The sequence below is a fragment of the Phyllopteryx taeniolatus genome, chromosome 11 (genome assembly GCF_024500385.1).
Source record: "Phyllopteryx taeniolatus isolate TA_2022b chromosome 11, UOR_Ptae_1.2, whole genome shotgun sequence".
NCBI lineage: Eukaryota > Metazoa > Chordata > Actinopteri > Syngnathiformes > Syngnathidae > Phyllopteryx > Phyllopteryx taeniolatus.
Window position 1 is genome coordinate 24,995,849 of NC_084512.1, and position 13,797 is coordinate 25,009,645.

General features: G+C 45.1%; 1 protein-coding gene across 7 annotated transcripts in view; it reads left to right on the forward strand.

Moving 5' to 3' along the window:
- Positions 1-13,797, forward strand: part of piezo1 (piezo type mechanosensitive ion channel component 1 (Er blood group)) — a 214,416-nt gene that overhangs the window by 127,249 nt on the left and 73,370 nt on the right. For all 7 annotated transcript variants that reach the window (XM_061791069.1, XM_061791070.1, XM_061791071.1 and 4 more), the window contains 3 exons: positions 616-675; positions 792-892; positions 13,531-13,675. In XM_061791069.1, the coding sequence (XP_061647053.1) occupies positions 616-675; positions 792-892; positions 13,531-13,675 (306 nt within the window). The remainder of the gene's footprint in view (positions 1-615; positions 676-791; positions 893-13,530; positions 13,676-13,797) is intronic.

Here is a 13,797-nt window from a genome sequence, read left to right on the forward strand (position 1 = left end):
AAGGTGAACGACTTGAAAAAAGAAACTGATATTGTACCAAAAATAGCATGTTCCAGACTCCAGAGACGTGTGTTTTGTTAACACCGCAGCCATGTCGCTTGCTCTCTCTGCGCTGCACTTTCCGCACAATAGACAGTAGATAGAATAATCATCACATGGCCGCCACATAGGTACGGGAGGCACATCTTTTGGAATTGGATCTCGTCATCTTGTATATCGGTTACCCAGAAATATATGATTCCCATTCTCTACCTGCATTGCGCCCCAGCAAAAACGCAGCAGCCAATTCTGGAACTAACAGACTTTGTCAACGGCAGTTTAAGCGACAAATGAAAACTTTTTTTGGACACATTGTTCACTCCCGACGGTCCGTTTCATCCGATATCTTGTTATTTCGGGGTCCGTTTTATCAAGGTTCCACTGTATCTGTATTCCATGATGATACGTTGCAGGGTCTCATGGTTCCAGGGCAGGGACTCATTGTTTATAGACATGTGTATCCTGGGACTCACATAGTTTTCAAGTGTAAAATGATCAATGTGTGATATATTTGTGTGTGTGTGTGTGTGTGTGTGTCCACGTGCGTGCGTTTGTGGGTGTGTTTGTGTTTTCAAGAAATGAGGACGGAGAGAAAAAAGGAAAGCTTGTCTCAACCATGGCTGGACCATGCAACAGGTACTGTACAACAAACACATGCAACGCCACTGAGAAACTGGACATGTATTTCTGATTGTATTTACACTTTAATGTAGTAAAGAATAGAAAACTGCAATGTATTTCCTTTACCACAGTTCTGCATTCAGGAGGGTATGACCTGTTTGAATCAGACAGTGAGGGTGAACATGAACTGTTGTCAGAGGAACAGAAGCCTCAGAAACAGACCGCCTATCAGGTCAGACACTTTTCCGTAATTGTTATACTTTTGTGTCGACACCGATTGGCCTCAACATTATGGCCACTTGCACAATAATATATGTACAAGAGTTGTATCAAATATTTTGCTGACACAAGAATAATAATGTTCAGTTTTGATTGAAACACTGTCGTCATTATGATGCTATACCGTTCTATTCCACTGCAAACTACAACCACAACAATAGACATATTGTTAATGTGACAGTGTCAGTCAAAACCTAGCACTATTGTTTATGCAAAGCTAGACAAATAGCTAGATAGATAGATAGATAGATAGATAGATAGGGTTATTGCAATTTCAAGTAAGAAACAACTCAGGAGGAAAGTAAAAAAGGTAAAAGTAGATAAAAATGACAAAAAAAGATGTAATAAATACTTTAAAATAGTAGCGTTGTATAGTAACACTTTGTAGTTTAAAGACTTGTCTGAAGGTTTATTAAAAATATATATAGTTACGCCGGTCCTTCTTCTGTTAGCCATTTTGGAAATGACGTCATTGTTAGATGCCCGTCAAAAGAAGAGAGCTCTGATTGAATTTCTTGCTTTGGAAGGGGAACCGCCACATTTTCAAAAGGTTGCAAAATCAGAATCAGAATCATCTTTATTTGCCAAGTATGTCCAAAACACACAAGGAATTTGTCTCTGGTAGTTGGAGCCGCTCTAGTACAACAGACAGTCAATTTACAGAACACTTTGGAGACTTAAAGACATTGACAAAAAACAATTGTGCAAAAAGATGCAGAGTCCTCTAGCACTTAGAGCAGTTCGAATGACTAATATCGCAATAGTCCGGTGCAATGACCATTGTGCAAAGGGCGCTGAGACTTCAAGGAGTGTATGCAGTTTAAAGTGACGAGTAGTGCGATAATCTGGGACAATGGTTGTGCAAATGTTACAGATACTCCTCAATCAGTGTGCAAATGGAGCAGATGCTACTCTGGCATGAGTGGCCAGTATATGCAAATAGTGCAGCATGGCGAGACAACTACAGCGAGTGCACGAGTAATACATAATTGGCCCCACAGAAATGTGACAACGAACTCAAGTCAAAAAATTGCCAGCTTGTTGTAATGGAATTATAAATTAGCTGTTTAAGAAGTTGATTACAAGAGGGAAGAAGCTGTTGGAATGTCTACTAGTTCTAGTTTGCAGTGATCGGTAGCGCCTACCTGAGGGAAGGAGCTGGAAGAGCTGGTGACCGGGGTGGGGAGGGTCCGAGAGGATTTTGCACGCCCTTGTCTTAGTTCTGGCAGCGTGCAAGTCCTCAAGGGTGGGTAGGGGGGTACCGACAATCCTTTCAGCAGTTTTGATTGTCCGTTGCAGTCGGAGTTTGTCCTTTTTTGTAGCAGCACCAAACCAGACTGTGATGGAAGAACACAGGACTGATTCGATGACCGCTGTGTAGAACTGTCTCAGCAGCTCCGGTGGCAGGCCGTGCTTTCTCAGAAGCCGCAGGAAGTACATCCTCTGCTGGGCCTTTTTGAGGACGGAGTTGATGTTGGTCGCCCACTTCAGGTCCTGGGAGATTGTAATTCCCAGGAACTTGAAGGTCTCGACGGTTGACACAAGGCAGCTGGACAACGTGAGGTGCAGCTGTGGCGAAGGATGCCTCCTGAAGTCCACGATCATCTCTACAGTCTTGTGCGTGTTCAGCTCCAGGTTGTGTCGGCCGCACCACAGCTCCAGCCACTCCGCTTCCTGTCGATATGCAGACTCGTCACCGTCCTTGATGAGGCCTATGACAGTGGTGTCATCTGCAAACTTCAGGAGTTTGGCAGTCGGGTTCGCTGAGGTGCAGTCGTTCGTGTAGAGAGAGAAGAGCAGCGGAGAGAGGACACAACCTTGGGGCGCCCCAGTGCTGATGCTGCGTGTGGATGAGGTGGCCTCCCCCAGCCTGACCTGCTGTGTCCTGCCCGTCAGAAAGCTGTAAATCCACTGGCAGATGGCAGGTGAGACGCTGAGCTGGAGAAGCTTGGATGAAAGGAGTTCAGGGATGTTGGTGTTGAACGCTGAGCTGAAGTCCACGAACAGGATCCTCGCGTAGGTCCCTGCACTGTCGAGGTGTTCTAGGATGAAGTGCAGTCCCATGTTGACTGCATCATCCGCAGATCTGTTCGCTTGGTAGGCAAACTGCAGGGGGTCCAGCAGAGGACCTGTGACACTCTTGAGGTGGTCCAGCACGAGACGTTCAAAGGACTTCATGACCACAGATGTCAAAGCGACAGGCCTGTAGTCATTCAGACCCGAGATTGCAGGTTTCTTGGGGACTGGAATGATGGTGGAGCGTTTGAAACAGGATGGAACTTCGCACATTTCCAGAGATCTGTTGAAGATCTGAGTGAAGACTGGAGCGAGCTGGTCCGCGCAGACTTTGAGGCAGGATGGGGACACATGGTCCGGGCCTGCCGCTTTGTTAATCTTTTGTTGTTTGAAGATGCGTCTCACATCCTGTTCATGGATGGTTAACGCAGAGGTCAGAGGTGTGATTGTGGTCGCGGGTGCGGCCGGGTGGGTGTGTGGTGTGAAACTGTCCTTTTCAAATCTGCAGTAGAAGGTATTCAAGTCGTTGGCTAGTGTGCTATTGTTCTCAGCTTGGGGGGATCGTCGCTTGTAATTAGTCAGCGATTGGAATGAATGGGTTTAGGGTTAGGCCACGACCCGCAGCACCTCAACGCGAAAATATAAGACCAGTGCAACAAATACGACACTGGCTAAACATAAGAGTAGCAATAGAGGATGTCCACTCCAGAGGTGATTAGAGTAGCCAAATATTGTACTCAAGTAATAGTACAGTTACTTGACAATAATGTGACTCAAGTAACAGTAAAAAGTAGTCCTCCAAAAAATTACTTGAGTAAAAAGTACACAGTGAAAAAAATATTCAAGTACTGAGTAAATAGTAACTTCTGATTTGTTTTAACCACAGCATGAACATCAATTAAAAAAAAAAAATGTGAATGTGCAAAATCTGATGTTGCTGTGTGTGTGTGTGTGTGTGTGTGTGTGTGTGTGTGTGTGTATGTGTCTGTGTATGCACAGTCAAAACTACAACAAAACATCTGCAATTTTCTGCACGGTGTTTTCTCAAGTTAGCAGTGAGCTGAAATATCGACGTTTGGGCAGACAAATACTACAATACATGAAAACTGTCATCAGCGATTTTATCTAGTAGTAATACCTATGCTCGGGAAGCCCAATAGAAGACGTCGAGTTTCTTGTGTCGTTTGATTGGTGAACTAGACTTAAACGACTGGCGCAAATAGCAGCCAATGCGGAAGTCGAAGTCGTAGTCTTGTGCACGAAATAATTGATAAATAAGCAATAATGGATAAATAAAAGTAGAGAGCGACATTTATTTCATTGTAACGGAGTAAAAGTACCGTTGCAGCAAAAGCGACGGCACGTAAATGGCCTATTTTGAGTTCAAAACAGTGAAGTTCGATGAAAGGCGATTAGCATGCATGAATGGTGACTCGTGATGGTGATCTCATCATCAACGGATGACAGTATGCAGAGGGTGACTGGCATCATCCATGATAACCAGTATTTTCTTCAGAGTAGAGCTTCAGACCAATCACAGAGCCAGCCCACCTGATCAGTTTATCCATCCTGGTGGAGCTCTTCTTAGATCTCCTGCCACCCAAGCACACCACGGCATAAAAAAGAGCATTGGCTACCACAGACGGATAGAACATCCACAGGAGTTTCCTACAGATGTTTAATGATGGCATCCTCTTCAGGAAGTACAGTCTCCTTTGGCCTTTTTACAAGTGGTCTGTGTTTTCCATAGCCCGAGGTACTTGTAGTTGCCTGCAACCTCTGCCTCCTCACCACTGACCGTGGACATGGTCTTGACTTCCTGAAGTCTATGACCAGCTCCTTGGTTTTAGAGGTGTTTAGCTGTAATTGGTTTAACTGACTCCATGCAACAAAGTCATTAACCAGACTCTCGTAATCGTCCTCTTTATCATGGCTTTGTCATCAGCGAGCTTCTGTATATGGCACAGCTTTGAGTTGTTTCGGAAGTCTGACGTGTATAGAGTGAAGAGGAGAGGGGCCAGGACATCCACTGAGGTGCTCCTGTGCTACTGACCACAGTGTCAGACGTGGTGTCCTTCTGCCTGGCATACTGTGGTCTATCGGCGAAGTACTCAGAGATCCAAGACACCAAGCAGGGATCCACTTGCATCCTGATCAGTTTCTCCTGGAGCATAAGGGGCTGGATGGCGCTTAAGAAGTCCAGGAAAAGGATCCTCACTGTACCACTTCCCTTATCCAGATGCAAGTTGGTGTGATGAAGGAGGTAAAGGATAGCATCCTTTACACCCGGGGTTTCTGGTTATTTTCTCTGAGGGCCATATACTAAAAAATCTACAGATGCAAGGGCCACTTTAATGTTCTTCAATTTTAATGTATTAAACACGCTAAAACCAGTTTGTCAAGCAATTAGTCAGTACAGCAGGGGTCACCAACCTTTTTGAAAATGAAAAAAACAAATTTGCTCAAATTACCTTTTATTGGCTGCACGGTGAATGACTGGTTAGAGCTTCTGGCTCACAGTTCTGAGGACTGGGGTTCAATCCCCGGCCCCGCCTGTGTGGAGTTTGCATTTTCTCCCCGTGCCTGCGGGGGGTTTCTCCGGGCACTCCGGTTTCCTCCCACATCCCAAAAACATGCATTAATTTGAGATTAATGCATGCGCCTCCTGCCCGATGACAGCTGGGATAGGCTCCAGCACGCCCGCGACCCTTGTGAGGAGAAGCGGCTCAGAAAATGGATGGATGGATGGATACCTTTTATTATGTTATTATTATATGCCATCATTAAGCGCATTAATGATATTCATTTATGTGAAGACACTGAGCATTGGCTATTAATTGGGAAACAGATAAATATCAATATGTAACACTTTATTTATATAAATCTCTACCAGTGTATACATTTACAAATGAAATAGCAAATTACTTTTAAAACCATGCTGTTATTATGTTATTATTAATAATTAATGATCAGGATTCATTTGAAGACACTGATCATGTTAATGATTCTCACAATAATTAGGAAACAGATGAATATCAAAATGCTGTAGTTTATTTATTTATTTATTAACATGATCAGTGTCTTCAAATGAATCCTGATCATTAATTATTAATAGTAACATATAATAACAGCATGGTTTTACAAGTTATTTGGTATTTCAGAACGAACTGTGTATCAAACTGGTAGCCCTTCGCTTCAATCCGTACCGAAGAAGTAGCGCTCAGTTTCAGAAAGGTTGGTGACCCCTGCAGTAGATCATAAAATACTGCTGGAAGAGGTTGGAAACGTGGGTAAGACTTAATGTAACAGTCCTGAAATGGTTCAGGTCCTCCCTGGAGAAAAGGAGTTGTTTCATAGCCATTGGAAGTGTTGATGCAAGATGGCGCCTACCAGTGTGGTCGCCTCGGTAACGCGCTCTCTAGTATTGTCTTTGTTTTTGTGTTTTTCGTCCGTCTTTGGAGACCTTACACGACTCACTTACACAAGGGGAGACCTGCTAACCATCAAGGAGTCTACTCCAGACTTTCTGTCACCAACTTTCGAATATCCGCTCAGTTTTTTCCCAGAGTTACTCACCGGAGCGGCGTCCGCGGTTTTCGGCGCATGGAGACGGAAGCGGCGCCACAGAGGGAAGCGAGCCGGCATTCAGGTGAAACTCCGCAAGAGAGGACACAGATTGGCGTTCCCGTCGATCCACCTCGCGAACGTACGCTCCCTACCCAACAAAATGGACGAGCTTCATCTTCTGTTAAAGACACGTAAAGACTTCGGACGTTCCGCGGCCATGTGCTTCACGGAGACCTGGCTTTGCGACGCTGTACCCGATGCCGGCATTATGCTTCCCGGTTTCCACATTCATCGAGCGGACCGCGACATGGAATCATCGGGGAAAACAAAGGGCGGTGGGATATGCCTCTATATCAACGAAAAATGGTGTACGGACGTCACTGTGATCAGCACACACTGCAGCCCGCATTTGGAGTCGCTATTCTTAAATTGTAAACCATTCTACTCGCCACGTGAGTTCGCATCATTCATTCTTGCTGGCGTCTATATTCCGCCTCAAGCTAACACGAACGCCGCATTGCTAACGCTTGCCGATCAAGTCAACGAAATTGAAAAAAAACACCCCGACTCACCCCTCATTATTCTCGGGGACTTTAACAAAGCTAAACTCAACCACGAACTCCCTAAATACAAGCAGCACATCGACTGTCCTACCAGGGAAAATAATACTTTAGACCACTGCTACACCACGGTAAAAAACGCATACCGTGCTATACCTCGTGCAGCCTTGGGCTCGTCTGATCACTGCTTAATTCACTTAATACCGACGTACAGGCAAGAACTTAAATCTGCGAAGCCTACAGTGAAAACAGTCAAAAAGTGGACAAATGAAGCCAAGATGGAACTTCAAAGCTGCTTAGACTGCACAGACTGGAGTGTCTTTGAAAATTCAGCTGGCAGCCTGGATGAATGAGGTTACATCCTATATCAGTTTCTGTGAAGAGGTCTGTGTTCCAACAAAATCATTTCGCACATTCAACAACAATAAGCCGTGGTTCACTGCTAAACTTAAGCAGCTTCGCCAAGCTAAGGAGGACGCATATCAGAGCGGGGACAGGGCCCTGTATAATCGAGCTAGAAACCAGCTGACCAAAGAAATTAACATTGCAAAGAGGATCTATACAGCAAAGTTGGAAAAACAGTTTAGCGCAAACGACTCTAAATCAGTCTGGCATGCATTCCAGTCGCTGACTAATTACAAGCGACGATCCCCCCAAGCTGAGAACAATAGCACACTAGCCAACGACTTGAATACCTTCTACTGCAGATTTGAAAAGGACAGTTTCACACCACACACCAATCCGGCCGCACCCGCGACCACAATCACACCTCTGACCTCTGCGTTAACCATCCATGAACAGGATGTGAGACGCATCTTCAAACAACAAAAGATTAACAAAGCGGCAGGCCCAGACCACGTGTCTCCATCCTGCCTCAAAGTCTGCGCGGACCAGCTCGCGCCAGTCTTCACTCAGATCTTCAACAGATCACTGGAAATGTGCAAAGTTCCATCCTGCTTCAAACGCTCCACCATCATCCCAGTCCCCAAGAAACCTGCAATCTCGGGTCTGAATGACTACAGGCCTGTCGCTTTGACATCTGTGGTCATGAAGTCCTTTGAACGTCTTGTGCTGGACCACCTCAAGAGTGTCACAGGTCCCCTGCTGGACCCCCTGCAGTTTGCCTACCAAGCGAACAGATCTGCGGATGATGCAGTCAACATGGGACTGCACTTAATCCTAGAACACCTCGACAGTGCAGGGACCTACGCGAGGATCCTGTTCGTGGACTTCAGCTCAGCGTTCAACACCATCATCCCTGAACTCCTTTCATCCAAGCTTCTCCAGCTCAGCGTCTCACCTGCCATCTGCCAGTGGATTTACAGCTTTCTGACGGGCAGGACACAGCAGGTCAGGCTGGGGGAGGCCACCTCATCCACACGCAGCATCAGCACTGGGGCGCCCCAAGGTTGTGTCCTCTCTCCGCTGCTCTTCTCTCTCTACACGAACGACTGCACCTCAGCGAACCCGACTGTCAAACTCCTGAAGTTTGCAGATGACACCACTGTCATCGGCCTCATCAAGGACGGTGACGAGTCTGCATATCGACAGGAAGCGGAGCGGCTGGAGCTGTGGTGCGGCCGACACAACCTGGAGCTGAACACGCTCAAGACTGTAGAGATGATCGTGGACTTCAGGAGGCATCCTTCGCCACAGCTGCCCCTCACGCTGTCCAGCTGCCTTGTGTCAACCGTCGAGACCTTCAAGTTCCTGGGAATTACAATCTCCCAGGACCTGAAGTGGGCGACCAACATCAACTCCGTCCTCAAAAAGGCCCAGCAGAGGATGTACTTCCTGCGGCTTCTGAGAAAGCATGGCCTGCCACCGGAGCTGCTGAGACAGTTCTACACAGCGGTCATCGAATCAGTCCTGTGTTCTTCCATCACAGTCTGGTTTGGTGCTGCTACAAAAAAGGACAAACTCCGACTGCAACGGACAATCAAAACTGCTGAAAGGATTGTCGGTACCCCCCTACCCACCCTTGAGGACTTGCACGCTGCCAGAACTAAGACAAGGGTGTGCAAAATCCTCTCGGACCCTCCCCACCCTGGTCACCAGCTCTTCCAGCTCCTTCCCTCAGGTAGGCGCTACCGATCAATGCAAACTAGAACTAGTAGACATTCCAACAGCTTCTTCCCTCTTGCAATCAACTTCTTGAACAGCTAACTTACAATTCCATTACAACAAGCTGGCAATTTTTTTACTTGAGTTCGTTGTCACATTTCTGTATTATGTATTACTCGTGCACTCACTGTAGTTGTCTCGCCGTGCTGCACTATATGCATATAGTGGCCACTCATGCCAGAGTAGTATCTGCTCCATTTGCACACTGATTGAGGAGTATCTGTAACATTTGCACAACCATTGTCCCAGATTATCGCAGTACTCGTCACTTTAAACCGCATACACTCCTTGAAGTCTCAGTGCCCTTTGCACAATGGTCATTGCACCGGACTATTGCGATATTAGCCATTCAAACTGAGGACTCTGCATCTTTTTGCACAATTGTTGTTTGTTGTTGTTTTTTGTTAATGTCTTTATGTCTCCAAAGTGTTCTGTAAATTGACTGTCTGTTGTACTAGAGCGGCTCCAACTACCGGAGACAAATTCCTTGTGTGTTTTGGACATACTTGGCAAATAAAGATGATTCTGATTCTGATTCTGATTCTGAATCTCATCGAATGGAAATGACATAAGGGTTCCCTCAAGGGTCAGTTTTTGGACCCCTCCTGTACATGCTACCCTTGGGTCAAATTCTTCAGAACCTTAATATTGATCATCATAGCTATGCAGATGACACACAGTCATATCTAGCAGTGTCTCCAGATGACTACACTTCAATTGAGGTGTTGTGTCACTGTCTAAAACACACAAGTAACTGGATAAGCCAAAACTGTCTTCATTTAAACCACAATAATAATAGTTTTGGCACTAAATAAAAAAGGATTGCTATGAGTAAATACCTGCAGTCACTCTCTTTAAAGACCACAGACCAAGTCCGCAACCTTGATGTGTTGATGGAATCTGACCTGACTTTCAATAGTCATATCAAATCAAAAACAGCCTTTTACTAGCTGAAGAACATCCAGACTGAAGGCTTGCATGTGCCAAAAAGACCAGGAGAAGCTCATCCATGCATTTATTTCAAATAGGCTTCACTATTGTATTGTAGCCCTATGGGGGCTCAAGCCAGTGCAAACTGTAGTCCAAGCCCGGATAAATGCAGAGGGTTGCATCAGGAAGGGCATCTGGCTTAAAAGTTTGCCAAATAAATATGAGCATTCATCCAAAGAAAATTCCATACCAGATCAGTCGTGGACCATGTTAACAACATCCGCAACCGGTGTCGTTAACTTACAGGGCACCGGTGGAAATTCAGCTACTGTGGGTTGAAGACAAAGGAGAGGTGGAAAGCGGGTTCTTAGGTAGAAAGAGAAGAGGAAATTACAGAGCTGAGAACTGAATGTGGGGACTTTGAATGCTGGGACTATGACAGGAAAAGCTTGGGAGTTGGGTGACATGATGATAAGGAGAAATGTATATTGTAAATGTATATTATTAGAGAAGAAAACCATGTGGTGGAAGCTGAGACAGGACGAGTGTTGTGCAGCTTTTCGGGAAGAGGTGAGACAAGCTCTCGGTGGACAGGAGGACCTTCCAGAAGACTGTACCACTACAGCCAAGGTGATCAGAGAGACAGGCAGGAGAGTACTTGGTGTATCTTCTGGTAGGAAGGGGGAGAAGGAGACTCGGTGGTGGAACTTCAAAGTCCAGGAAATCTTACAAGTAAAGACGTTGGCTAAGAAAAAGTGGACTCAGGAGAGGACAAAGGAATACATGGAGATGCGACCTAGGTTAAAGGTAGCGGTGGCAAAGGCCAAACAAGAGGCATATGATGACATGTATGCTAGGTTGGTCACTAAAGAAGGAGAAAAAGATCTCTACAGATTAACCAGATAGTGTCACAGGAGTCAGACGCAGATCTCGTAGAGAGTGCAGATTTTATTAAACACACCGATGACCTCTTAACGAGCTGATGAAATAATTGGCTACGAAAGTACTCTAGTAGTTCAGAAAGAGGACCAGGCTCTCCGAGGAGAGGGATCTGTCCTCGCATAAAAAATAACAGAGAAACAGAAATCGCTCCAGGAGGAGGAAAGGGAAAACTAAATCAAGCACAGTTTTGCAAACAGGAAATCACTCCTAAAGGAGTCAAAGTGTCAAAAATATAAACGACAAAATCAAAATCGCTCCAAAGGAGGAAAACCAAAGGCTGTGTTCACAAAAGGAACCAACGAAGCTATGTAAACTTACAAACAAAAAAACACTCGTTTCGAGGTTCAACTGTATACTTGCAAAAAATGGCTGTGACAAGGATCATTGGCTGTAGGCAGGTTCGGGTGAATCAGTCAAACGGACGAAGACATCTGGCACCAGACAAGGGAAACGTAGACTATTTAAGCACATGAGGATAATGGGGCAGAGGTGGAGACAATCAGGAATCAGGGCCGACACATGAGGAAGGGCAAGTGCTCTGAAACGAGAGGATAGTTAGTCTTTCAAAATAAAACAGGAAATGACCAGACAAAAAAAACACGGACAGGACAAACCTCACCACAGTGTGACAGACAGAAGGATAGAGATGGGAAGGATGTGCAGCAGGTTAAGGTGATGAAGGATAGTGATGGAAATGTGTTGACTGGTGCCAGTAGTGTGCTGGATAGATGGAAAGAATACTTTGAGAAGTTGATGAATGAGGAAAATGAGAGAGAAGGAAGAGTAGAAGAGTCAAGTGTGGTACATCAGGGAGTAGCAATGATTAGAAACGGGGAAGTTAGAAAGGCACTAAAAAGGATGAAAAATGGAAAGGTAGTTGATCCTGGCGACATACCCGTGAAGGTATGGAAGCATATAGGAGAGGTGGCTGTGGAGTTTTTGACCAGGTTGTTCAACAGAATGCTACCTGGTGAGAAGATGTCTAAGAAATGGAGGAAAGGTGTGCTGGTGCCCATTTTTAAGAACAAGAGTGATATGCAGAGCTGTGTGAACGATATAGGAATAAAGTTGACTCAGGACAGACGTATTTGTGAGCAACAGTATGGTTTTATGCCTAGAAAGAGTCCCACAGAAGAATTATTTGGCTTGAGGGTGTTCAAGAAGAAGTACGGAGAAGGTCAGAAGGAGCTACATTGTGTCTTTGTAAATCTGGAGAAAGCCTATGACAGCGTACCCAGAGAGGAACTGTGGTACTGTATGTTAGAATAGGACAGGACATGTATGAGGGCAGCAGAACAGCAGTGAGGTGTACTGTAGGTGTGACAGAGGAGTTTATGGTGGAGGTGGGACTGCATCAGGGATCAACCCTGAGCCCCTTCCTGTTTGCGGTATTGATGTTTAGGCTGACAGATGAGGTTAGACTGGAATCCCGGTGGACCATAATGTTCACAGATGACATTGTGATCTGCAGTTAAAGCAGGGAACAGGTGGAGGAACAGTTAGAAAGGTGGAGGCATTCACTGGAAAGGAGAGGAATGAAGATTAGGTGAAGACAGAATATATGGGCATAAATGAGAGGGGTTGAGGGGGGAGAGTGAGGCTACAGGGAGAAGAGATAGCAAGGGTGGAGGACTTCAAATACTTGGAGTTAAAAGCCCAGAGCAATGGTGAGTGTGGCTAGGAAGTGAAGAGAAGGGTCCAAGCAGGTTGGAACTGATGGAGGAAGTTGTCAGGTGTGTTATGTGACAGAAGAGTCTCTGCTCGGATGACGGGCAAAGTTTATAAGACAGTGGTGAGGCCAGCCACAATTTACGGATTAGAGACAGTGGCGCTGAAGAGACAACAGGAAGCAGATCTGGAGGTGGCAGAAATTAAGATATTGAGGTTCTCTCTAGGAGTGACCAGGTTGCTTACGATTAGATATGAACTCATCAGAGGGACGGCCAAGTTTAGATTTTTGGAGACAAAGTTGGAGAGAGCAGACTTTGATGGTTTGGACACATCCAGAGGAGAGATAGTGAGTATATTGTTAGAAGGATGATGACGATGGAGTTGCCAGGCAAGAGAGCTCAAGGAAGACCAAATAGAAGGTTGATAGATGTCGTGAGGGAAGATATGAGGGCAATTGGAGTTAGAGAGGAAGATGCAGGAGATAGGCTTACCGTAAATTCTCGCGTATAATGTGGATTTTCTTCCCCAAAAAATTGTCAAAAGTCAATAGTGCCCATTATACATCGGTATAGGAGAAAATGAAAAACACTTATATTTTTGTTCACAATTACATCAAATTTGTAATTCAATTACATAATCTCGTTACATGTAATTAGTTACTCTCCAACACTGAGAATATTGTTCATGTGGTCATATTGTTGTTGCCACTCAGTGTGCATGTCACGTTACATACAATGTTTTCATTTTTGTTTTCATTGATTTACTTGCTTTACTCTCCTAGTTGGCTTATCAAGCATGGGTGAACAATGTGAAAAGAGCTCTGAAAGAGCATCAAGGAAACCGAAGACAACAGAGAAGATTTGAAATCGTTGAGGATGAGAGTTCCACACCACAGACATCACAAGAGGAGGCTTGCTCAGTGACAGGTATATATTTGGACATTTTATTCTTAGACATTCCAGCTGAACATGGTACCTTAAAGTTCAGTCACAATTCAATTTAAATTTGGTTGATGTTCAAATCCCAAATTTTTTTCAATGTCTGAGCA